The sequence below is a fragment of the Geotrypetes seraphini genome, chromosome 2 (assembly GCF_902459505.1).
Source record: "Geotrypetes seraphini chromosome 2, aGeoSer1.1, whole genome shotgun sequence".
Lineage (NCBI taxonomy): Eukaryota > Metazoa > Chordata > Amphibia > Gymnophiona > Dermophiidae > Geotrypetes > Geotrypetes seraphini.
Window position 1 is genome coordinate 449,536,814 of NC_047085.1, and position 27,534 is coordinate 449,564,347.

Consider the following 27,534-nt stretch of genomic DNA (forward strand, 5'->3'; position numbering starts at 1 on the left):
TTTCTCAAGAGCGAATGGGTCGAAGGTAAGCGATAGGAGGAATGAGATTTACGGTCCAAGTGTGAATCCAAAACCAAATTCCAGTCTCCACCCACAATGATATAGTCAGTAGAAAGGGAAGCCAGCTCCTTAGAGATCTCATGAAAGAACTTCGGATCTGCAGTATTGGGTCCATATACCGAGAAGAATGTGTATCTGCTGGAAGCTATGTCAAGGGTGACTGATACCCATCGTCCCTGAGAATCATGGGAAGAGCTAATTATAGTGTAATGAAGATGTTTGGATAGTAAAATAGCAACCCCTCCCTTAGTGGAAACAGCTGGGGAAAAGAAACAATGTGAGACCCAATCCCTCTTCAGTTTGGTAGATTCAATGACATTCAGCTTGGTTTCTTGCAAAAAAACCACCTGTGCGGAGTGATGTTTGCAAAATAGCAACATTTTTTTTCTCTTGATAGGATGATGCAAGCCTCTGATATTCAAAGATAAGACATTACACACTCCCATCATGAAAAAGTAGCATCAGAGTCAGTATCAGTACAGCATCAGTGCAAAAATTCCCATGCCAAGCAAATCTCATACTTGTACCCTGCTGCCTTAAGCTAAACCCAAAAAGAAAAACCCCATTCATACACACATGCATACATCCCCCCATCCCCCCGACAATCATAACAACTCCCACCCACCCACAAGACAGATGCCTTGTAACCAACCTGCCCAAAAGGTGACCCGAAGGCCTGCGGAGAGGAGGAGACACAGCAACAACACGGAGGCTCAAAGTCCTCTCACTCCCCCAGCAATCCCTCTGAAAACAAGATGAGTCAAGCATTAAACAGTATTGGTGAAAACACAGCGCCTATAGCCACCATAGTGGAACATTAATAGCAGAACAGTTATGTAGCCACCTGCACATACAGCAGTACTTGATATCATGATAGGAACAAATATGAATAAGAAAAATACAGATAATCAAGTATCCATACGCACAAGATCCTCTTGCTCTTTCAAAAACTTATCCACTTCATTAGGATCAGTGTAAGTTTTAGTTCTATTTTGATACGTGATCTTAAAGCATGCAGGAGCCAAAAGACCGAAATGGGCCTCTATAGCACGCAGTCGAGGACGTAGTGCCAACAACTTACGGCGCTTCTCTGCCGTATCCTTCGTGTAATCCGCAGAGATATAAATCAACTGCCCCTGCCATTCAACTTTTTTCAGAAATCTCATTTTATCCAGTATCATAGCAACATGTGGAAATCGTAGTAATTTCAACACCATCGGGTGTGCACGCTGGGAGCCTGACGGCGCCTTGGTCGGCACTCTATGGGCTCGTTCCACCTCTAGTGCACGATCAAACTTGAGGGAAAGCACCTTGGGAAGCCAGTCCTCAAAAAACTTGCAGGCATCCGACCCTTCTGCTCCTTCATGTAAGCCGTTGATGCGAAGGTTCTGTCTCCTGCCGCGATTACCAAGGTCCTCCAGCAGACTCTCTAGCGCATGCAGGGCTCGGCGGTCCATTTTCTGATTAGAGGTAAGCTCATCAACTACCTGATGTTTGCATTTCAAAGCGAGTAGTCGGGCATCCATCGCCGAGAACTTTTCAGTTAAGTTGATAATTTCATGTTTGATGTCTTTAATATCATCTTTACTCTCTGACATCATGTTAGAAATTAGCTGTAGTTGCTCCGAGATGGTTAAGTCGGGATCGCCACGTGGTCAGGCCGCTTCCCCCTTTGTAGGCGTCGGTGGGTCCTGTTTCGCCTCTTCGCGCCCGAAGTGCTGGCGAAAGCAGCCTCTATTTTACCCTGTTTAGGTTGAGGCATCGTCGCGTACAAAAAGGGACAATATAAGAGCAGGTTAAAGTGGATGATGTGCGCTGTGTAGCGGGATCGCTGAAGGGAGCTCGGGACCTAAGCCTCCATCTTGTTCGGGCTCTCTAGCGCCCCCCCCCCCCCCCCTCACTGGATGAATATCTTGATGTATATCTTGAAGTACCATGAGGATGCTGCTGGAGATCATAACAACCATTTTCTAGCAACCTTGAACTTGAGCAAGAGCGAGTGGGATCACTCCTGCCATTCACCACTGGACCTCCAGAGATTCTGCATGGTAGGCATGGGGAAGAGGGGGGCCAGCGGAGTTGGGGCTCTGGGTCTAACTCATATCTTTGCTAGTAGGGGATAGGGATGGGGCTGCCTATCTCCTTTTCTAGAGGGTGGGAGGGGGATTATGCCTGGGGGGAAGTGCAGCTGGAGTCGCTACCTAATAATAAGGTAACCAAGCACCAGCTGATAGTCAGACTGGTTACCTTCACCGCATAAAGTTAGGACAGCCTTTTTTTCTCCCCTAACTTTAAGTGGGTTCCTAACCAGTGAGAGGGCTGAATATCACCACTGACAGAGTAGGTGGCCTCTCTACCTCCAGCATGCTCTTAACCTCACCAGCTAGGTGTTGGCTGTTAAGAAATGATATTCCAGTGCAATAGGTGAGACATTTTAGACAGTAGGGTTATTTCCCTTTAGTCGCATGGTTGCAGAAGGAATCCACTCCGGATTTTTCATTCTGCCTCTATAGTACTTTACTGGCTGTTTAGCTCCCTCTACAGTTCTTTTCTTCTGCACACATGGCTGCAGTGGTGGATATACTGCTCTCCCCATTTTATTATTTTTAATTCAATGTAATTTCGGCCCCTTTTCGGGTAATTTGATGCTTGGAGCGATTTTAAAGCTCTGCCTGTGTGAGAATTTACAGACTGGTCTGTAGCTGACATGCTGATCCCACTGGGTACCTGTTAGCCAGCCTGCATAGTTTTCTCCGGAGCTCAGGGCCATCCCTGAGGTGCCGTCAGGTCTAGGGATGCCCCTCTGCAGATTGGAGGCCACCTTGAAACATTTTTGCCTGTCTGGATACGCGTTAAGTCCGACTAGTGGGTCTTAGACTTTATTTGGTCACATTACAAACTGGAATTTGCTCGACCTTTAACAGATTGGTTCATGGACTCAGCTTCAGCTCACCCAAAGTGCTCAGGATTCCAGTCACCGTTCAGCACTTACTGGATATTCAAGCCTTGGAGTCAGTACCGCCTGACTCGGGCTCAGGCAGATACTTCATATCCTTTATTGTGCCAAAGGATGACTCTGAAGCGTGAAGGCATATTATGGATCTTCAGCATGTGAATAGGTTCTCAAGATTCCCCGATTCCGAATGGAGACTGTACGTTCAGTCATGGCGGAGGTGGATCCAGGAGAGTTTCTCGACTCCCTGGATCGCACAGAGACGTAGTTGCACATTCACATTTTTTCTGGCCCACCGCAACTTTTTTGCAGTTTCATGTTCTTTTGCATTACCAGTTCTTGGCCCTGCCCTTTGGGTCAGTGCCCCAGACCTTGCCCAATGGGATGGTAGTGGTGGCGGCTTAATTGTAGCAGATGGGTCTCCAGGTGCACACTTATTTGGATGAATGGCTGATCAGAGCTTCCTCATTGGCTGAGGGACACCATATGTTAGAATGGGTGATCCAGGTGCTAGAAGACCTAGGATGGATTGTCCACTGCAAGTTAAAAAAAAACAAACCTCAACCAATCGGACACCCAAGCATTCGCTCGGATACCTGGGAGTTTTTTTCGACATGGTAGCAGGCCATGTCTCGCTCTAGCAGTAACCCACAGACAGAGATTATGTGCTCATATTTCTTCCCTTCTGGAATGGCCTGCTCCATCAGCATGGGATTCTCTTCAAGTTCTGGGTTCAATAGTTGCCATGCTGGATGTGATTTCTTGGGCAAGGGCGTGTATGCGTCCTCTGCTACATGCTTTGCTCTCTTGCTAGGCTCCATACAGGGATGCCTTGCACAGGTATATCTAGGACTCTGGAAGCTCGAGAAAGCATGGTCTGGTGGCTTATCCCGCAATCGCTCTGCAGAGGCATTCCATGACACATTGCCTCCTGGATCGTGGTGATGACAGATGCCAGCCTTCAGATCTGGGGAGCTCATTGCAATCATTGTCCTGTACAAGGGTGTAGGACACCCTCTCAGCGCTAGTGGTCAATCATCCTGTTGGAGCTCAGAGCTATTTGACTAGCTCTTATGAGATTGCAGAAGACACTGGTGGGCCGAGTCTTCTCCAATAATGCAACAACAGTGGCCTCCAGCACTCACCAAGGATGAACCAAGAGCTCAGGAAGCTTGTCTTCTTTTTCATCGGACGGAGCATCATGTCCTAGCACTGATGGCAGCCCATGTGGCTGCAGTAGATCATGTTCAAGCAGACGTCCTCAGGCGAGTGGGTTCTGACCCCAGAAGCATTCCAAGCTATGAGCGCTGGGCGAAATCCTGCTTCGACTTCATGGCCACAGCAAGGAACCAGAAAGCAGATCGCTTCTTCAGTCGAAGATCCAAGCCCGGAAGTGAGAAGCTCAATGCTCTGGTGCACCCAAGGTCTCCAGAGATTCTCCTGTATGTTTTCCTCCTTGGCCGATTGGCTGAGTCATTCAGAGGATCATGGCTAAACCGGGCCACATCATTCTAGTGGCTCTAGATTGGCCTTGCAGACCCTGGTACGCAAATTTGATGGGAAGTGAGAGGCTCAGCCATTGACTTGGCATCTACCTGGACCTTCTCCTGCAGGGTCCGGTGTCCATGAAGAATCTGGGTACTTTGCCATGGGTCACTTATGGCATGACTGTGCACAGCCTTGGAGCATAAAGGATATTCTGCCCTGATTGATCTCTTTTGAACTCTAAGAAGTTGTCTCTGGTATTGGCTTCTGCTACGGCATGGAAGGCTGCTGTCCAACACTGGTGTTTCCAAGGCAAGGTGGACCCTTATTCAGCTCCTGTCTCGCTAATTCTCGCCTTCAGGCTAGTTTGGATAAGGGCCTTACTGTGGCTTCTCTTCGGGTCCAAGTGGCCAGGCTCTCCTGTTTTAGATCCCAGGAGTGTCGGTCTTCCTTGGCTTAGCTTGGTACCATCTAGCCTTACTAAGGCTCCTTTGGTGCCCCTTTGAGATGGTACTCTTTTGGACTTGACGCTCAAGATCGTTTTTCTGGTCATCATTACATTGGTGTGTTGTGTGTCAGAACGGCTGGCTTTGTCTTGCGGGGACCCTTTCCTCTGTATTTGGGAGATAGGAGTTTCCCTTCAGACAGTTCCTTCTTTTTTTACAGAAAGTGGTTTCGGTTTTCCATGTCAATCAGGCAGTGCATTTACCTGCTTTTCAACTGACAGTTTCAAAGTCTCAGAACAGACTGTTGAAGAAACTCTGGAATTCATTGCCAAAGAGTGTGGTGAAATCAGTTAGCTTAGTGGGGTTTTAAAAAATGTTTGGATAACTTCCTTAAAGAGAAGTTCATAGGCCCTTATTGAGATGGCTTGGGGAAATCCACTCCTTATTCCTAGGATAAGCAACATAGAATATGTTTGCTACTTGGGATCTAGCTAGGTACTTGGGAACTGGGTTGGCCACTGTTGGAAACAGGATACTGAACTTGATGGACCTTCGGTCTGTCCCAGTATGGCAATCCTTATGTTCTTATGTCACTGAGGAACCATAACCTCAACCAGGGAAATTATTGTAGTGCTCCAAACTGCCATGTCACTTATAGATGTCCATACATTACACATGCAATTGAAGGAGCATATACAGTAAACCCCCGCAAATTCGCAGTCTCAGTAATTCGCCCCAGCTGCCTTCTCCTGCCTTTGATCAACTCCTAAACTGCATTTGCAGTTTTTCAAAATTCGTGAGGGTTCCTGGAATGGAACCACCGTGAATTTTGGGGGAGTACTATACATATATACCTTTATCCATCATCACCTCAACACAGTCTCCATACCAGGCTGTCACTGGTCTCATCAAACCAAAGGCAGCTGATAACATGGACAGAAATATGCCCATTGTGAAAAACCATTGTTGTGGCCAGTTTCTTTATAGGGAAACACCATACAACATAGTCCACCTGATATCCTTACTTCCAGTACCATGAAGTGCTTCCATGTCCATGGAGGTCACATCAGCTACATGTTGAATGTGTGAGAATGAGTTCCTGTGAGAGGTCTTAATCCACTTCCATAGCCACCAAGTAAATGCCAAAATCCAGGTGATAAAATGCTCATTCGCCTCACAGTGTTGTGACCTACAACAAGAAGCAAGCAAATGCCTGGTTCAAAAGGCTCCCAGCCACCTCAGATGCTACCATGTGACCCTTTTATACATCCCTACCTGATAAGATCACATAAATGCATCTTGAACAGAACAAGGGAAATAATTTCCAAACATAACCCCTGACAATTCATGAACCTTCTTTTCACTGAGAACATAATGCAGGATAGTTATGTAACAAATGTCACCACTGGTAGGTTGAAACTATGAAATGTTATTTCCAAGCCTGGCATAGGCCGCTTCATCTCCAACACATGATCACCCTATATACAATTTTTACACCCATCACTGCACGTCACACCCTCTCTGACCCAAAATGTTAATCACAGTAGCTCAACATAGAGTGTGACAATATATCTCATCAAGAACCAGGTATCTGAAAAGCACATACAAGCAGTGGCAGTGAGAAGGGAGATGCAGAGGAGCATAGTACATGACAGCAGATAAAGACCTGTACTGTCCATACCATCTGACCAACAAGACAAACTTATTGCATCCGCTATAATAAAGCCCTATAATAAAACCCTTAGCGCCCATGCGCAGTTGAAACTTTGTGCGTCTGTGATCCCTGATCCGTGGCTCCGTGTTACCGCATGCACAGTAGGAGCCTTCGGCGATTTACGATGCATGTGGCGGTTTCCCCAGCAACATTCCTGCCCTGAGCTACGAGGCCAGCTGACTTCTGATGACGCCTCTCCTTCTCAACCCTGGACCAGCAGCGGCAGCGGGCCAGCCTAGCAAAAGCCTCCAGGCTGCCCGGCCTATCAGATGCTGGACAGTGAGCAGGTAAGGGAGAAGGGGTACTACTGGACAGGGGGGAGGTAAAAGGAACGGAGAAGGGCTACTGCTGGATGAGGGGAGCAGGGATGGGGTGCTGCTGGACATGGGGGAGGTAAAAATAAGGGAGAAGGTAAAACAGACAGGGGGCAGAGAGAAAGAAAGAAATGCATAAGTCTACACAAATGTTCTAGCACCCGTTAATGTAACGGGCTAAAAAACTAGTAAGTTATAATGCGATACTACATATGCAAACTCAGACATGATTTGTCCTTGCCATTTTCAAGACACAGATTGTAGAAGTCTGCCAAGCAAAGGCCTATCTGTCCAATCATGATTAAGGTGGAGTTAGGGGAAAAGCAAGAGGTGAAGGAGGCAGAGGTGCAGGTGGAGCCAAAACACATCTGCAACAACAGCAGCATTGGTAGGAGCATCAAAAGCATGTGCCGCAGCTTCTGCATCAACACCATAGCTGCAACAAGTCACTTTATTGGCTCCCTGTCCATTTTCACATACAGTTTAAACTCCTCTTATTGACCTACAAATGTATTCACTCTACAGCTGCTCAGTATCTTTCCTTTCTGGTCTCTCCCTATATTCCTTCCTGGGAACTCCATTCATAGAAACACAATGGCAGATAAAGGCCAAATGGCACATCTAGTCTGCCAATCTGCCGTAACCATTATATCTTTCTCTCTCCAAGAGATCCCACGTGCCTATCCCAGGCCCCTTTGAATTCAGACACAGTCTTCTGGGAGACTGTTCCATGCATCTACCACCCTTTCTGTAAAAAAGTATTTCTTGGATTACTCCAGAGCCTATAGCCTCCTAACTTCATCCTATGCCCTCTCATTGCAGAGTTTCCTTTCAAATTAAAGAGATTAGACTGTTGCGTAGGTATTTAAATGTCTCTATCATATCTCCCCTCTCCCGCCTTTCCTCCAAAGTAAACAGATTGAGATCTTTAAGTCTGTCCCCATACGCCTGATGATGAAAGCCACATACCATTTTCGTAGCCTTCCTCTGGACCAACTCCATCCTTTTTATATCTTTTTGAAGGTGCAACCTCCAGAATTGTACACAATATTCTAAATGAGGTCTCACCAAAGTCTTATACAGGGGCATCAATACCTCCTTTTTCCTGCTAGCTATACCTCCCCCTATGCAACCTAGCATCCTTCTAGCTTTCACCATCACCTTTTCAACCTGTTTGGCCACCTTAAGATCATCACATACAATCAAGTTCCACTCTTCTGTCATTCACATAAGTTCTTCACCCCCTAAACTGTATTGTTCCCTCAGGTTTTTACAGCCCAAATGCATGATCTTGCATTTCTTAGCATTAAATTTTAGCTGCTAAATTTCATAGTAACATAGTAGATGACGGCAGATAAAGACCCAAATGATCCATCTAGTCTGCCCAACCTGATTCAATCTAAAAATTTGTTGGGGTTTTTTTTTTCTTCTTCTTCTTAGCTATTTCTGGGCAAGAATCCAAAGCTCTGCCTGGTACTGTTCTTAGTTTCCAACTACTGAAGTCTCCATCAAAGTTCACCCCAGTCCATCTACACCCTTCCAGCCATTGAAGCCGTCCCCAGCCCATCCTTCACCAAACGGCCATATACAGACACAGACTGTACAAGTCTGCCCAGTACTGGCCTTAGTTCTTCAATATTTACTATTATTTTTTTATACTAGATCCTGTGTGTTCATCTCACGCTTTTTGAAACTCCGTCACTGTTTTCATCACCACCACCTCTCTCGGGAGTGCATTCCAGGCATCCACCACCCTCTCCATAAAGAAGAATTTCCTTGCATTGCTCTTGAGTCTACCACCCCTCAATCTCAAATTATGTTCTCTGGTTTTACCATTTTCCTTTCTCTGGAAAAGATTTTGTTCTACGTTAATACCTTTCTAGTATTTGAACGTCTGAATAATATCTCCCCTGTCCCTCCTTTTCTCTAAGGTATACATATTCAGGGCTTCCAGTCTCTCCTTATACGTCTTTTGGCGCAAACCTCCTATCATTTTCATCATCTTCCTCAGGACCGCTTCAAGCCTTTTTGTGTCCTTCACCAGATACGGTCTCCAAAACTGAACACAGTACTCCAAGTCTCACCAACGACCTTTACACCTTCGTTCTTCTACTGGTTACGCCTCTCTTTATACAGCCCAGCATCCTTCTGACAGCAGGCACCGCCTTGTTGCACTGTTTTTTTGCCTTTAGATCTTCGGACACTATCACCCCTCTCCCCATCCTTGTATATCAGCCTCATCTCCCAGCATATATGGCTCCTTCCGATTATTAGTCCCCAAAGGCATTACTCTGTATTTCTTTGCATTGAATTTTAGTTGCCAGATATTAGACCATTCCTCTAACTTTTGTAGATCCTTTTTCATGTTTTCCACTCCCTCCTCTGTTACAAATCTTGGTATCATCCGCAAAAAGGCAAACCTTTCCTTCTAACCCTTTTGCAATGTCACTCACAAAAATATTGAACAGGATCGGCCCCCAGCACCGAACCCTAAGGGACTCCACTACTCATCTTTCCTTCCTCTGAGCAACTTCCATTAACCACCACCTATGGCATCTGTCCGTCAACCAGTTTCTAATCCAGTTCTCCACTTTGGGTCCTAACTTCAGCCCTTTGTTCAAGAGCCTCCTATGAGGAACCGTTTCAAAGGGTTTGCTGAAATCTAAGTAAATTACATCTAGCGTATGTCCTCGATCCAGCTCTCTGGTCACCCCATCAAAAAATTCAATCAGGTTCTTTTGACAAGATTTACCTTTAGTAATGCTATGTTGTCTCAAAACCTGTAGCCCATTAGATTCTAGGAAGTTCACTATCCTTTCTTTCAGCAACACTTTCATTATTTTTCCAACAACTGAAGTGAGGCTTACCGGCCTGTAGTTTCCCGCTTCATCCCTGTGACCACTTTTGTGAATAATGACCACATTCGCACTTCTCCAATCCCCAGGAACCACTCCCATCTCCAGAGATTTGCTGAACAAGTCTGTAGCCCTTTCAGGACCAAGGGACATATTTGTCCCATAACTTTAAAATCCTATAAATTTTGATTGGGATAGTCTACAGTTCTAAATTTGATATGTACGGATTCCATATGATACTGCCTTTATGTAAACAAACTGGTTCTGACATTCATTCATTAGCGTCGTTGCCAGATTGATGAGAAGATTCACTTGCCACACTGTCCATAAGCCAGAAGTGTGATTTTTTAAATAAAAATAATATTTCACAAAAAAAAATCAATTTTTTGGCATCTGCAAGCCCTTTTTACCATAAAAATGTCGTCAAAACCACAAAAATTGGCCTACGATCCTTATGGTCCTGAAAGGGTTAATAGGACCCGTCAGAACCTGTCTGAGCTCCCTTAGTATCTAGAGATGGATCCCGTCCGGTCCCATCGCTTTGTCTACCTTCAGTTTTTCAAGTTGTTCGTAAACACTTTCCTCTGTGAACGGCGCAGAATCTACTCCATGTGTAACTTTGCCAGACAATCTCAATCCTTCTCCAGGATTTTCTTCAGACCATTCATCAAGCTTCGCCAGGTCTTTCTTCATGTTATTACTACTACTATTATTTTTATAGTCCTGAAAAGGCATACTCAGCGCTGTACATATTAACATACAATAGACAGTTCCTGCTCTGAAGAGCTTACAATCTAATTTAGACAAGACATTACAGGGTTGGGGAGATTATGGTAGAGGAAATGATATAGTGGGTATAGGTATCTGACAGCAGTGAGTGGGAGTTAAGAGTTGAAAGCAGTTTCAAAAAAGTGGGCCTGTCACCTAGATTTGAACACTACCAGAGATGGAATATGACATATCGATTCAGGCAGCCTGTTCCAAGCATATGGTGTCACAAGAAAAAAGGGACAGAGTCAGGAGTTGGCAGTGGAAGAGAAGGGTTCAGATAAGAGGGGCTTGCCCGATGAGCAGAGATCACGGTGGGGAGCATAGGGGGGATAAGTTAGGAGAGAGATCGGGGGACTTCAGAGTGAATGCACTTGTAAGTCAGCAAGAGGAGTTTAAACTGTATTCGGAAATGGACAGGGAGCCAATGAAGTGACTTGAGGAGAGGGGTAATGTGTGAATAGTGGCTCTCACGGAATATGAGTCATGCAGCAGAATTTTGAATGGATAGAAGAGGCGAGAGCCGGGTGTGCGGGAGGCCCGAGAGAAGTACGTTGCAGTAGTCTAAGCGCAAGGTGATGAGAGCATGGATAAGGATTTTGGTAGTATGTTCAGAGAGAAGAGGACTGATTTGGGTAATATTATAGAGGAGGAAGCGACAGGATTTGGCGGTTTGTTGGATCTGAGCAGAGAAGGAGAGAGGAGTCAAAGATCATCCCAAGGTTGTGAGCTGAGACAGGAAGGAGGATAGTGTTATTCACAGAAATAGAGAACACCGTCTGGCGTGTCAACACTATTGCAGACTTTGGTATCATCTGCAAAGAGGCAAATCTTACCCAACAACCCTTCAGCAATATCGTTTATAAAAATGTTAAAAAAGAACAGGCCCAAGAATAGAAACATGAGGCACACTACTGGTAACATCCCTTCCCTCAGAGCAATCTCCATTGAGCATTATCCTCTGTCGCCTTCCATTCAATCAGTTCTTGACCCAGCCCATCACTTTGGGACCCATCCCAAGGGCACTCACTGTCAAAGGAACACTGTGTGGAACACTGTCAAAGGCTTTGCTAAAATCTAAATACACCACATCTAGCGCACATCCTCTATCCAATTCTCTGGTCACCCAGTCAAAGAAATTGATCAGGATTCCAGAAACTTGACCATTCTCTGAACCTCCAAAATTGTTCAACACCTACCTCTTCTTACACGTTCCCCCCATCCCCTATGCTGCCCAAGCACATAACCATCCACCTACCCCTTCCCAATTCCAACTGATGTTAACTAGCTGATATCAGCACCTCTTTTTGTACACCGTCTTGAACTGAAAGTATAACAGGATATAAATAAAGCTATTATTATTATTAAAAGCATTTCCATTAATTTGCTTACCACAGAAGTCAAACTTACCGGCCTGTAATTCCCTACTTCTTCCTTACTTCCATTTTTGTGGAGAGGGACCACATCCACCCTTCTCCAGTCCTCTGATACCACTCCTGACTCTAGAAACTCATTGAAAAGGTCAGTTAAAGGAGCTACCAGAACTTCCCTAAGTTCCTTCAGCACCCTCGAAGGTACACCATCTGGCCCCATCGCTTTGTCTACCAGGAAATTGGTACGACGAGTGAGGTGATTAAATTTGCAGATGATACGAAGTTATTCAGAGTAGGGAAGATGTAGGAGGATTGCAAAGACCTGCAACAGGCCATAAACACGCTCAAGAAATGGGCTGCGACATGGCAAATGAGGTTTAACATGGATAAGTGTAAGGTGATGCATGTCGGTAACAAAAATCTTATACACGAATAGAGGATGTCCGGTGCAGTACTTGGAGAGACCCCCCCCCAGGAAAGAGACTCGGGAGTACTGGTCGACAAGTCAATGAAGCTGTCCACGCAATGCATGGCAGCGGCAAAAAGGGCGAACAGAATGCTAGGAATGATTAAGAAGGGGATCACGAACAGATCGGAGAAGGTTATCATGCCACTGTACCGGGTCATGGTACGCCCTCACCTGGAATACTGCATCCAGCACTGGTCACTGTACATGAAGAACACAGTACTGCTTGTAAGGGTCCAGAGAAGAATGACTAAAATGGTTAAGGGTTAGGAGTTGCCGTACAGTGCGAAATTAGAGAAACTGGGCCTCTTCTCCCTGGAAAAGAGGAGGCAGAGGGGATATGATCGAAACATTCAAGATAATGAAGGGAATAGACTTAGATAAAGACAGGTTGTTCACCCTCTCCAAGGTAGAGAGAACGAGAGGGCACTCTCTAAAGTTAAAAGGGGATAGATTCCGTACAAACGTAAGGAAGTTCTACTTCACCCAGAGAGTGGTAGAAAACTGGAACGCTCTTCCGGAGGCTTTTATAGGGGAAAACACCCTCCAGGGATTCAAGACAAAGTTAGACAAGTTCCTGCTGAACCAGAACGTACGCAAGTAAGGCTAGTCTCAGTTAGGGCACTGGTCTGTGACCTAAGGGCTGCCACGTGAGCGGACTGCTGGGCACAATGGACCACTGGTTTGACCCAGTCAATTCTTATGCTCCTTATTTTAGCTAGCTCCTCATGAGCACAACCCTCTGAAAATCGATCAGGGTCTATTACTCCTCCATCCTTATTCACGTTTGTCTTTTGCGGTCCATCTCCCGGCGCTTCAGCCATGAAATATTTGTTAAGCAATTTGGCCTTTTCTTTATCAGCTTCTACATATTCATCCCCTTCACCTTTGAGCCTCACAATGCCACTTTTGCCCTTCTTCCTATCACTAATATTTCTAAAAAATGTCTTGTCTCCCTGTTTTACTGTGTCAGTTATTTTTTCTTCCATTTGCATCTTTGCTTTTCTGACTACACGACAAGACTCTCTTAACTTTTCCAGATATTTTTGCCTGTCTTCCTCTTTCTGCGATCTTTTGTAGTTTATGAAAGCTAACCTCTTATTCCTTACCTTCTCAGCTACTACTTTTGAGAACCAAAGTGCCCTTCTTTACCTCTTACTTTTATTTACTTGCCTCACAAAAAGGTTTGTCGCCCTTACAATCACTCCTTTCAGTTTTGCCCACCACATTTCCACTCCTTCCAAACGTTCCCATATAGACTCTCTTGTCTGTACCCTTCTCCTCTACTACCAACTCCATCTCTTCTGCTTTGCTGCACCATATGCCTGGAACAATCTGCCTGACTTGGTATGTCAGACTCCATCTCTAGCAGTATTCAAATCCATGCTGAAAATACAATTCCAGTGCAAAAGACATATGAGTCTTGAACCAATGGGGTTTGACTCAGCTGAAGATATCAATCACATTCTTTTCTCTACCTCCTTCCTCAGTGGGTTGTGCTCCAGCTCCTCAGTCTTTTCCTTTTACAAGCGAGTCTGAAGGTGTCATTCTGATCTGCTCCAAGATCATCTTTTATATTTTCAGGTATTTAAATCTGGTTTTGAGACTTTGGTGCTGTAGAGGTTCCCAGCAGTCCTGGACATCTCTGGCTGTGCTAATTCTGCCTGCATTTGTCAGCTGATTGCTGTAGACTGAATATCTACCCCTATGTTTCTCTCATTGTACTCTTAAATTTTTCAGGTGCACTCATTGAAACATCCGCTGACAGCTCACAATCATTGGGCGTCTGCAATCACAGCTGTGGAGATGTAAAACAAGTTTTTACATCAATACAATGAACTTTTTAAGGAGCATTTGTGACCAATTTCTGAGAAGTTGTGCGCTGTAGATAAAATTACAAATAATATGTAATATGGGCATTAAATTCTGAGACCTTTTTCTGCTTTTCATACAGTGAGAATGAGTCTAGTATTTTCAGGTTTTTTCTGTCTCTTCCAAAACAGCCACGGTGGAATGCAGCAGACATCTATATCTTCATGGTCATAAATACAAATCACCTTTAAAAATTATAGAAAATCCATAAATACTAAATTATGTAAGCATACAAATTGACTTCAAAGGTTATCCCATGGTAGGCATAAAACCTCCAATACAAACCACATAAACTAGGTAAACCAACCCCATGCAGAACAGAACAAGAAAAGGAAACCAAGTGGGGAGTGGGACTGAACATATGAGCAAGTTTATTAATGTAAACTCAGTTAAAAACTGAACACTCCCCATTCTGTTTCCTTCTTTAGGCACAAAATCTCCATCATAAATGTTGAGGGTATTCCAAATTATTCAAGGAAGGGAACTTTGGCACTAATGAAGGCCGATGTTCGCTAGTGAGTAGTAACACTACAACTACAAACATGGAAAACATTTCAAAATGCCATTTAACATTTTACTCTTGAATAATCTGTGATAACATAGTAGATGATGACAGATAAAAGACTAGCATGCTCCATCTAGTCCAAGAAGATAAATTCCTAGTATATGATATGACAATATGCATACAATCTTGAGCTGTTCTTGCCATTTTCAGGGCACAGACTATAGAAGTCTACCTGACCCTGATTTAATTTTCAACTACTGGAGTTGCTGTTGAAGCCCACTCCAGTCCAATCAGGTCTAGCAACCATAATTGGGAAATAGATCGTAGAAGTCTGCCTGGCACTAGTCTTACTGGATTTGCCATTTAAGCATGGCTAAGTTGTTTTGATTCCATTCTTCTTTGTGCTTAAGTCAAACATTTTTGTATTCCATTAGCATTTTCATTTCCACCATCTCCCTTGAGAGAGCATTCCAGGCATCCACCATCCTCTCTGTGACACAGTACTTCTTAACATTTCTCCTATAACTTCAATTCATATCCTTTAGTTCTATCACTTACCCTTCTCTGGAAAAAAGTTTGTTTGCATATTAATACCTTTCAAAAATTTAAATGTCTATCATATTCCCCCCCCAAAATGTTCTATGATGAAGTCACAGTGTTAGCACTAATGTACTCTGCTTCTTGTTCTTACTTTTTACCCTAAATATACAGTACATCAAGATTTTGTACCAAAGAAACTATCACCTACAAAGAGTTCTTCAGTGTTTGTAAAAGGCACTAAAAAAGGTAAACCTGTTTGTTGTATAGCATATTATGCCTTTATATAGCTCTGTCTAGAACAGCAACTTCTGTTAGCCCATCTTAGCAAACAATTTTGGGATGATACTAAAGCTAGATATATGTTCACTGATAGGTGGCAAACAAATGGCTTGCCTTGCCATATATTTTTAGAAACTAAGCATAATATTGGACTATTTTACTCACTAAGGGCTCCTTTTATCAAGTTGTGCTACATAATGACTGGTGTTGCCATTCAGCAAATTACATACAATTGGAAGGATTGGAGGAGATTGAATTACACCTTTTGGTGGAATTCTTTATGTCACATCTATAAAATGGAAAGATTCATTGCATTGCAAAGAGGATATTTTAAGAAGTTTCAGGATGTGTGGAAACCATTGACAAGATATTGTACAGAGTAACTGGATACGTTTCCCTTAAATATATCAGTTTAAAAGGGTAGGGTGGGGATTGTGGTATTGATGTGTATTTATATGATTATTAGTTATGTGGTAGGGAGGGATGGGAGGGGGTGGGGTAAGAAGTTATGTAATTAACCAAAGATAGAATGTAAGTGAAATTTGCATTGATTATCTGATTGAATATGTACTTACACTTTATGTAATTTTGAAAATGAATAAAAATTTGGAAAAAAAAAAGTTGTGCTACAGGTTTTTAACGCGGGCTGGTGCAGTAAATGCTCCGACGCTCGTAGAATTCGTATGAGCATTGGAGCACTTACCTCACCAGCCCACACTAAAAACCTCTAGCACAGCTTGATAAAAGGGGTGGGGTGATAAATCAGTGGTTCTTAAACCTGTCCTGGGGACCCCTAGCTAGTCAATTTTCAAGATATCCCTAATGAATATGCATGACGCAGATTTGCATGCCTGTCACCTCTATTGCCATCAAATCTGCCCCATGCATATTCGTTAGGGATATCTTGAAAACCCTAATGGCTGAGGGACCCCAAGACAGGTTTAAGAAACACTTCACTAAATGGCCATATATTATCCTTTTTATTTATTTATTTTTATTTATCAATTTTAAACATTATCATTTTATACAAATAATAATAAGAAAAGAGAAAAAGAAAAAACAAAATTTTATAGACATTGAAGGATATTCCTTACAACATTACCCTTTTATCTCTTCTAGTCCACATAACGGGAGAACATTCATGATATTAACTTTAAAATAAAATGAAATATAATCATGATCTAATCTAAGATCAAATTTTATGGTTCAAAATACTACTGAACTCCATTTATAATTAATTCAAGTGGGAACTAATTAGTAGTTTCACGAAGCTGTAAAAACTGTTCCAACTGCATAGAGTCCCATTCCTGCATATTCACATTCCTTAAATTTCACTAAGCATTTGCATGGAAACTTTAAGTAAAATGTGGCTCCTAGAGCCAACACCCTTAATTTCAAGTTTAAAAATGCTTTCCTTCTAAGTTGTGTTGCCTGGGCCACATTGGGAAATATTAATACATTATCTCCACAAAACTTTGCTAGCTTATTTTGAAAGTAAGCTTTCATGATTAAGGATTTATCTAATTCTCTTGCACAGGTCACTAATAGGGTAGACTTAGTTTGGATTATATCCTGTGAGTCTTCCAGGAAACCAGTTAAATCAAATATTATCTGTTCCAACTGATCTATACCTAATTCTGCAGGAACTTTCTTTTTCTGTGGAATATAATATAGGTTTGTTAAGGGCAAAGTATCTGCTTCTGCCAGCCCCAAAACTTCCTTAAAATATTTCCGAATCAAAATTTCTGGAGTCAAGAAATGAGTTTTTGGAAAGCTGACTAGACGTAGATTTTTTTGCCCGTAGAATATTTTCCATCTTCTTAAATCTAATATAGGTAATATGTGAATCTTTAAGGGCTGAAGATGATAAAGTTTGTAATGTTGATATCTGGTACTCTGTTGTGAGAGTACGTTTCTCAATAATTTTCAAGTTTGAATCAATATTTTCCAGCTTATTAACTACTTTCTTTGAAAATTTTACATTTTGAGTTACCACTGACATTAATAACCCCTCTACTCTGGTGTTAATTAACCATAAATCTTTAAGGGAAACTTCCTGTGGCTCATTCTGAGTTCCCGGAGCAACTAAAGCCTCCTCCTGAAAGGTGATGGCCTTGGGTATCTCCTCATAAATTAATGAGGAAGGTACCAATTGCTCCAATGGACTCACGGGATGAGAATTGAAATCATTCTGGGATCCAAACCAACAGTTGTATTCGGAGGAGGAGGAGAAGGAGTTCTTTCTAGGGGTCTGAGCGATGCCCTGATAGTGAGTCAGTGCCCCAAATACCTCCAGTGACATTGGTAGACATGAGGTGTCTATATTTGGGACCAGCCATTATTGGTGTCGAAACTTTCGCCTTCCCTTTCCTTTTCCCCATTTGATTTTAAATAGTTGTTTCATACATACAGTTCTGACAGTCCCTCATGTCTCCAAGGGGCTCCCAAGGGGCCTGGCGTGCCCTTTAGGGCACACCCCTTTGGCCACACCCTGCAGTCGTGGCGTCCTTTTCACTCTCGAGTTCAGGACCCAGCTGACGTCAGGGCTTCAGTCTCCGTGGGTGCCCACCAAGATTTGGCACCCGAAGTCACCAGCTTTAGCTGTTCTATAGAGCGCTGCTATCAGGAACACAGGAAACAGTCCCCCAAACACAGCACATCAAATCAGGTAGTCTCCGATAATAGGCAGTCACGGCGTCCTTTTTACTCTCGAGTGCAGGACCCAGCTGACGTCGGGGCTTCTGTCTCCACGGGTGCCCGCCAAGATTCGTCACCCAAAGTCACCAGCTCTAGTTGTTCTACAGAGTGCTACTATCAGGAACACAGGAAACAGTCCTCCAAACACAGCACCTCAAATCAGGTAGTCTCCATATTATCCTTTTTAAAAGGGGTCAAAGAGGGGTGGAGGAAGTGCCAGATGACATCTATTTAGTGCCAAAATTCAGCCACTAAATGAAGAAGTCATCTGTTTAGTTTAAGCCTAAAGAATTGCCTGCATAAATCTAAATGTGTGGAGCGGCATAATAATGAAAAAAAGGTCTTAGTCCGTTTTGGGTCTAAGTTGCTAGTTGCCCAAAGTCGGAAATATCCAAAGTCCATTCTCGAAAAATAAGTCCAAAAATTTTTTTTTCCCCGAGAATTGTCTACTTCTACAACCAGCCGTTTGATCATCCAGACTACTAACTCATCTATCTTTATATCCCATTCTCAACCAAAAAATCGTCCAAGTCAAAAACACCTAGAAAAGACCTTTTGGATGTGTGAGGAACCAGCAAAGTGATAGACTAGACACCCAGACATTGCAACACAATAGTGGGGCACCTTACAGGGCACTGCTGTGAACTTTACAAAAAGGGTACCACCTAAACATCTCACCACAACTCCCTCATAGGTCATGGTGAGCCCCCTAAAATCTACTGTACCCACCTACCATCCCAATAGCCCTTATGGCTGCACAGTAGGGTTTTGGTGGGTGCACATGTTTCACCATGAATGCAGTGGTTAGAATGGCTTATGGGCCTGGGTCCTCCTCTCTATGGTTCACTAGCCCACCCCCCAGACTACATAAGACACCTCTGTGCTGTTCTACTAGGTTTTCCTATGTCAGGTGCTGATGTTCTAGAGGTAGGTATGTAGTTTTTTATTCCAATTTTTTTTTTTTGGGGGGTCAGTGATCACTGGGGGAGTATGTGGGGGTCTTTACTTTGTATCTGCTGTGGTTATCTGGTCACTTTTGATACCTTCTGGGCACTTATACCTTTTTTTAAAATCACCTAAGTCACAATGTACAAGTTCTGTCTAGGAAGTCTCGAAACTTTCGATTATTGCTGCAGGACGACTAAGTCTAAGTCAGCCCACATCCCGCCTACCTCCCACCCTAACCACTCCTTCAAAAACACCTCTTTTCACTCTGGGCGTACAGCAGTACGGAAAAGACCTAAGCTGTTTTTAGATATGTCTAAAACTGTTTTGATTATCGGCACTTGGACGACTTTTTAGGTCATCCAAGTACCAATTTAGGTGGGTTTTTAGACATATTTCCATTTCAATTATGAACCCCATAGGATAGAAAATGACATGGGGAAAAAATTGGTTCCAGTCCCTGTGATCTCAGTCCCTGCCCCGCAAGCTCGGTCCCCGTCCCCGCAAACCATGTGATCCCATCTGCACAAGCCTCAAATACTGAACTTATTTTATTAAAGTATAAAAAGAAACAATATTCTGTACAATTGTCATTTTAGAAATCACAAATACAGAGCAAGGATCAACAAAACCCCTATCTTACCTCTCCTCCCCCTCACAAATATCCCCTCCACTATCGAGAAAACTGAAGTAAAATTACTACAGAATGCTACATAGAAAAATCAAGCTAACAAAATTCTTCATTCACACACGGCAGGAATAATGTTAGGGGAGTGCAATTAGGGTAACTACCCCCTGGTCAGAGAGAGCCTTAAGCCAGCTGGAATCTAAAGAAGCACAGCCTGGGCTTTGCAGTCCCCAGTTATGTCTAACATCAGCTTTCTTTTTTAAATCAATATTTGGCCTGGCCCCCACATACTTGGTGTCTCAAATACATCCGGCTAGTTCTATTAGGCCTACACATAAAATTCATCTGTTCACCTATCCGACAATAAAGGCTTGCCACTACAAAAGATTTCTGGACAGAACTCTTGCCTTCTAGGCAGGTAAATGGAACGATTGGCTGGGTAACATCATCCTGCATTCCTCATCCTACTTTAATTTTAGAAAATCAGTAAAAATGAATTTGTTTAACAGATTTGCAACCTAAGAAATTTGTTATTTTTTCACTTCTTCCATTCTGTAAGCTTGTATTCGATGTCTTTGTATGGTGCTGATTTCCAGCACCTCTTGTTGTTATCATGGCTTGTATCATGGCTTGTATTCGAAGACTTTATACTGTGACCACTTCGCTGATTGTCCAGCACTTCTTGTAAACCATCTCGAACTTCCATGGCTTTGGGGGTATATAAGAATAAAATTATTATTATTATTTATTATATATTTCAAATCTGATATATTCTAATCACAAAAAAGAAAATAATTTTTCTACCTTTGGTCATTTTATTCTTCACATCATATTGGTCTCAGGCTCTGGTTTCTGTTTCCATCTTCTTCCCTCCATTCCCCCCATGGTCTGGCATCTCTCCCTCCCTCCCCATGTGGTTTTTAGTATCTCTCTCCTCCTTTCCTTTCTTCAGATCTGGTATCTGTCTCCTCTCCCTCCCTCATGCTCTGGTATCTCTCTGTCCCTCCTTTTCTTTTCTGCTCTTCCTTCTCAATTTGTTTTCTACCTTTTGTCTACTTTCTTACTTTCCAGTCCTCAATTTCCCTTTCATTGTGTCTACTTACAACTTGCCACCTCTTTCTCTCACCCCTTCCAGTATCTCATTAATTCTATCCTCCCCCAATCCAGCATGTGCCCTTTTTTCTTTATCCCCTCCTTTTATCCAGTATGTGCTCCCTCTCTCTTTCCTCCCCACTTCCCTTCAGCATCTGTTCCCCTCCCCACTACCATCCAGCATCTGCTCCTCCCTCTCTCTCCACTTCCCTTCACCGTTTGCTCCCCTCTCTCCTCTCCACTTCCAGTGTCTGTGACCCTTTCTCTCCTCCCCACTTCCATGCAGCATCTGCTCCCCTTTGCCTCCCCCTTTCTCTCCATTGCCCTTCAGTGCCACTCAACTTCTTCCCCTCATCGGGCCATCTCCCTCCCTTCTTGTCACCTTTGCGGGCACTTTTCAAAATCAAAGTTTTCTCTCTCTGAGCAGCCCAGACACTGCAGCCTTCTCACAAGTTGCATGCAGCTGTCCCAAAACTTCTCCTCTGATGCAACTTCCTGTTTCCACCTGGGCGGCACATGTCAGAGAAGTTTTGGGGCAGTCACATGACTTGTGAGAATGGTTGCTGCGTCCTGAGCCCTCAGAGCTCGCAGAGAAAACTGAAAAGCGCAAAGGTGAGGTGAAGGGTAGGGGGAAGAGATGCCCGACAGGGGGAAGAGATGCCCTGACCGCGGGGCCAAGGGCAGCTTCCCTATCTACCCTCCCCTAATGATGGGCCTGCCTGGGTCAGCCTCTTCGTGCTTCCCGGGGCAGGCCTACCAAGCTTCCTGTAGGCAGGGCTGCTCTGAACAGGACCTTCTTGCCGCTGAGTCCTCCTTCCGATATAACTTCTGGCCTGGAAGTTACATCGGAAGGAGGGACTCAGTGGCAAGAGGGTTCTGGTTGGAGCAGCCCTGCTTGTAGGAAGCTTTGAAGAGGCTGGTAGGCTCACCCCAGGAGGCGAGAAGGGCTGACACATCCCAGGAGAGTTGCAAGTTTGTTGGGGTTATTTTGCTAGTGGTGATCGGGAGGCTGTTGGACCCGCAATAGGGAGGGAGGGAGGCTGCTGAACCACACGATCGTGAAGAGGGCTGCTGGACCGCATAATTGTGAGGAGGGCTGCTGACCGGGAGGTGTAGGAAGGGAGGCAACTCGAGGCAGATACTTTACTAAGGGGATAAGGCTCCACGGGGTGGTGAACAGCCTTGTCCCCGTACCTGTGGCAACCAGTCTTCCCCCCCCCCCCCCCCGGTTCCGGTGGGTTACCTGCGGCTACCCGCAGGTAACAGTCACTGTGTCATTCTCTAGTATAGAGTGAAATTGAGTAAATGGCACCCAAAGTAACATTACTGCAATCTACTTCTAACTGGTCTTCTATAGTGCTGCCTCTCCCTCTGCAATCTGTGCAAAACTCTGCTGCATGACTCATCTTCTACCAACCTTGCTACACTCATGTCACCCCTCTCCTTAAATCACTTCACTGGCTCCCTGTCTTCGCATACAGTTCAAGCTCTTATTGCTGACCTACAAGTGTGTTCATTCTGCTGCCCCTCAATATCTCTCCTCTCTTCTCTCTCCTTATACACCTGTCAAAGATCTCCATTCCTCATATAAGCCACTCTTAGCTGTACCCTTCTCCTCCACTGCCAATTCTAGACCGTTCCTTTCATCTAGCTGCCCCCTATGACTGGAATAAATTCCCTGAATTTGTCTGCTTCGCCCATTCCCTTCCCTTGTTTTATAAGACTGAAAACCCACCTTTTTGATATAGCCTTCAATCCATAACCCTACTCCCCACTGCCCAGCACCCTAGTAGGCAGATTAACTATTTCCCCTAATTATATCCATGGCATCCTGTTTGTCTGTTTAGATTGTAAACTCCTTTGAGCAGGGACTGTCAAAAATAAAGTTATTATTATGACTCTGTACAGTGCTGCGTATGTCTGGTAGCACTACAGAAATAATTAATACTAGTAGTAGTAAGATTTCAGCCTGGAGATCTTTCCTCCAATAAGACAAGGATTATAATAGATAACATGCAACTATATATATGTAGCAAAAATTCCCTGTGAACCAAACCCTACATGCATGACATTAATTAATGATCACATTGCTTATCTGTATCAACTCACTGAAGAAATTCAACCACATCACAGAGGCATATCACGACTCACATTGGCTCCCAACACAAGCGAGAATACACTTCAAATTTTACTGCTTGCTATTTAAAGCAATAAACGGAGACAGCCCAGCCTATTGGAACAATCAACTAGTTCAATCCACCTCAACCAGACATAGGAGAACCCACATACCAGTCACACACCCTCCAACCAAAAACGTCAAAAGAAAAAAAACTGTACGACAACCTCCTAGCCACTTGAGCTGCAACACTTGACCCACAACTCTACAACCTATTGACCACAACCACAGACTACAAAACAAACCGAACTAACACAATCAGAAATGTCCCAAGCATCACCTGCAACTACTACATATGTACCGCCAATATCATGACAACTTAGATGTAATCCTTAGCAACTCAAAGAAATGTACAAACTACTCCCTAAATACTTCTAATCTCCGGACAATCCATTTGTAATCTGCCTTGAACCGCAAGGTAATGGCGGAATAGAAATCCCTAATGTAATGTAATGTAATATTCTGGATTTATCTTTTATAGAAATCTTCAGAGCCCTTGGTACAATACCATCAATCAAATGGGTAAGTAAGCACAGACAATGACTGTTATTAGAATTAGAGTCATTCTATAGAGGATTTACACATTAATATTTGTCATGAAAAAGGACAGCATCTTGTTTTGAAACCTCCCAATGAAAACGTAGCAAAGCATCTTATTTGTATCACTAGAACCTTCAGTCTGTGCAGTGAGGCTTTCTTTAGGGGAATCTAAATAATCAGGTAGAAGTCTAGAATAGTTCACAAGTGGGCCAGTCAGCAATTTATTTCAAAAGAATTTAATATAAGTGAAACTGAACAAAATGTTACTTCATGCAGAAACCAGATAAAATAATTTTTAATCATTTCTTCAGGACTTGACTGCCCAAGCTTGGTTCCACAAATTGGAACCTAATTTCAGGCAGATGGTTGGTATCTCTACCCCTTTTGCCTCAGCAACACAGTAAATATTTATTAATCTCTGAAAGATTCATCCTTGAACAAATTCTTTGGGATCCCTTTACTAAACTGCATTAAGCGCTACTGTGACTTAACACAGCTTAAAAAAGTATAAAGTGGGACACACTCAAATATTCTGCAGTATCAGCCAAATCAGCATGCTAAAAATATTTTTTTATTTTTATGGTGGGGATGTGCCAGGAGGCAGAGTGTTCCTGCGTTAAATTAGTTAGTTTGGCTACATTACCATACGCTAAATTACATTCTCTCACTTTAGCTTATCTTCAGAAGAGCATGAGCAGTCCTTCTCTCAGTGACAAAAGCATATGCTCCATCTCTGCCTGTATTCCTGAATAGCTCTCACAGCTGTGCACTGATAAGTCTATCACTGTCTAGGGCTTTGCCTTACTTGAAAGATTTTGTGGTTTGATGTAGCTCCTCCATTCTAAAGAGTTTGTATATAACTGCCATTTGTGTGGGGCTCAGCCTCTGAGTGATGCCAGCCAGGAATCTTCAGACTAGACCAGTGGTATCAAACTCAAAACCTTAGCGGGGCCACATTCTGGATTTGTAGGTACTTGGAGGGCCGCAGAAAACATAGTTAATGTCTTATTAAAGAAATGCCAATTTTGCATGAGGTAAAACTCTTTATAGTTTATAGATCTTTCCTTTTGGCTAAGTCTTAATAATAATATTGTAATTTATAGTTAAAGAGACATATAATCAAGAAACTGTTTTATTTTACTTTTGTGATTATGATAAACATACCGAGGGCCTCAAAATAGTACCTGGCGGGCCACATGTGGCCCCTGGGCCACAAGTTTGAGACCACTGGACTAGACCAATACAGATGCTTAGCAATGTAGAGATCTCAAAGATATCTGTGGTGACCTTCATGACCAATTCTTAGGTTATTTTTTTGTTTGTTTGTTTGTTTTTAACTCCTGAGGGTTTTGGTTACATCCCACTGGTCTGTCAAGGGAATACATGTCACATGAAAGAGGAGTTGTACTTCTGTACTATGGCTGTTCACTTTGATGAGAAATTTGGGAAAGCCTTCCACTCAAAAGTGCCTTTTCAGGCCCTTCTTGATTTCTTAAGTTACAAATTTAAAAAACATCAAAAAATTGTGACACAACTATATGCAAATGAATTTGTTTTCACATAAAATTCTAAACATTGTATAACAATCCTAAAAGCCCAGCATGGCCATGTTTCAGTATATGCCTGTATCAGGGGTAAAAAAATTGTTTAGGGCACTAGTTTAAATCTGTAAATAATAAATATAAAACAAGACAAATGAAATAAGCAATGTCTTTTAAATACAATATTAATTTCAATTTAAAATAATATTGCAGTAGTTGTTGAACAGACCTAGTTTGTGATAATTATATAAAGGTCATATGGAAGCTAGTATAGAATTTCAAGATTCTTGTCCTAATACCTCTGTTAAGGAAGGAAAAAAATACATATATGGGGCACATCGAGAGGGAGGTGGCCTATGGAAAATGCCAGTGTGAGAGGAGGGAATGGAAAGCAGAGTTGGCAAAGACCAGTGTCACTCTCATACCCTGAAGAAAGCCACAACATGGTGGCTGTAATGTTGGTTTCTACCTGAGAAGACATAGCAAGACCAGGAAACCTGCAACAAGCACAATGAAGTCCCCTAGCAGCAAGAATTTTCTGTTTTGAACAGTTTTGTTAGCGCTTTGTAGTGACTTTTAAATTGAGTTACCTTCTTTGGCTCTAGCTCTGCTTCAGTTCTCATTTTATGAGCAGCACAATGGTCTAATGCAGCAAAAGAATTATGTAAGGGCAATAATTGGGTGTGGTAGATGGCTTTGTGTCAGGTTATAATCTACCTGAGCCTACTGTGACCCCCATTTAGCTATTGATTTTTTTTATCCTCTGTGGCAGGGGTGACAAATTAGACCAATGAACCACATATTACTATAAATTAAAGTCATGTTGGAATGACTGTGAATATGTGTACTGTGCTAAGGGATAGCGATCAGCAAGATTATTTAAACGGACTGATTAAAGTTACATATAAACATGATAAAGGCCAAATGACCCATTCAGTCTGCCCATCCGCAGCATCAACTATCTCCTCCTTTCCCTAAGAGATCCCATTTGCCTATCCCATGTTGATGTTTATTGGGATATCTGCATAGGTTCAGCAGGCTCCTATCCTAGGTGGATAGCTGCTGGGTAAAGTGGGAGGAATTATAATAATCTGAATATACCCAGAGACCTATAGGGTTACCAGATAACTAGAAAAAGAGTGTTTGCAAAGGAGATTCATGGATTAGAAAGACAAAACCTGTGCCTACCCAGTTTAATCAGGTATATATGAAAGAAGCTATTATATCAGTATTATACAGATATAAGAAACAAACACTAAACAAACGTTAGCCACGGAAAAATGAACTAGTGATACGTAGTTTGTGAGCCCTTTCTGGATTGTGCACGGCTTCACAGTTTGCCTTTGAAAATGAATTTACAGTCCCACAAAGAGTATGAAGAATTGCCCTTTAAGTTTAGACATCTAAGCTTTTTAGAAATAACAAAAAAAACCAAACAAACCTTTATTTTCATTTTCAGGACCCTGATCTCTTTACGAGAACCAGCTATTCTAAACAAGCCCTTCAGGAGAAGCAATCAAAGTTTAACGCAAAAAACCTTTAATCATTCCAGATCTGAAATTGGCTTCCAATGTAAGCTAAAGCTGGCAAGTAGTTCAAGGTGATGTCTTGTTATGAAAAATCTTAGAACATTTAGGAGTACCTTAGCCCCTGAGAAAGTACTGTCAAATGCACACCACGTAAATAAAGTTTAGCAGTGAAAGCATGATAAACATATTGTGTTGATTTAAGACAGCCTGTGGCGACAAATCAGTATTTTTCTGTAAGAAGCATCATTTCCGTTATGTCAGGGCCATAGATGGACACCGAGTTTGGGTTGGGCACAATTACCCCACCCTTCACCTCTCCTTCCCCTTCCTCACAGGTTTCCACTGCACCATCCCCCCCCAAAAAACAAAAACCAAAACAAAATCTTTTAGCCTTCAGTTCTTCACCAGCCATGCTACTTATGGCTCACATCACCTCGAGCAGAAACAGTTGCTTCAGGAGGCAGCTTGGAGCCAGCATAAGCACTGGGTAGGAGCCGTTGCTTGCTGCTGGCAACAAACCAAAGGCTTTACAAAGTACTGGGGTGGGGGTGGGGGGAAGAAATTTGGAAGAGTGGAGTTGAGAGACCTAATTGCTTGTGGGGGAGGAAAGGGAGAAATACCAGGTGAAGGGGTGGAGTTCTGCACACTTACTGTGGACTTGGGGGAGAGTGAGATGCCAGGAGTCTTCAGCTGGCAGAGCTTGGGGATCCACACCAGCCATATCACAGTGAGCCGCTGCTGGATGGACCTGAGCCC

The 27,534-nt window shown here is 43.1% G+C and overlaps 1 protein-coding gene across 7 annotated transcripts in view; it reads left to right on the forward strand.

The window, feature by feature from the left end:
* CCDC7 (coiled-coil domain containing 7) overlaps positions 1 to 27,534 on the forward strand; it is a 730,660-nt gene that overhangs the window by 696,789 nt on the left and 6,337 nt on the right. For 3 of the 7 annotated variants that reach the window (XM_033931492.1, XM_033931496.1, XM_033931497.1), the window contains 2 exons: positions 15,523 to 15,597; positions 23,650 to 23,690. In XM_033931492.1, coding sequence (XP_033787383.1) covers positions 15,523 to 15,597; positions 23,650 to 23,690 — 116 coding nt within the window. Of the gene's footprint in view, positions 1 to 15,522; positions 15,598 to 23,649; positions 23,691 to 26,708; positions 27,313 to 27,534 lie in introns of those variants that run through there. The other 4 variants (XR_004538163.1, XM_033931494.1, XM_033931493.1 and 1 more) reach the window with 4 other exon arrangements.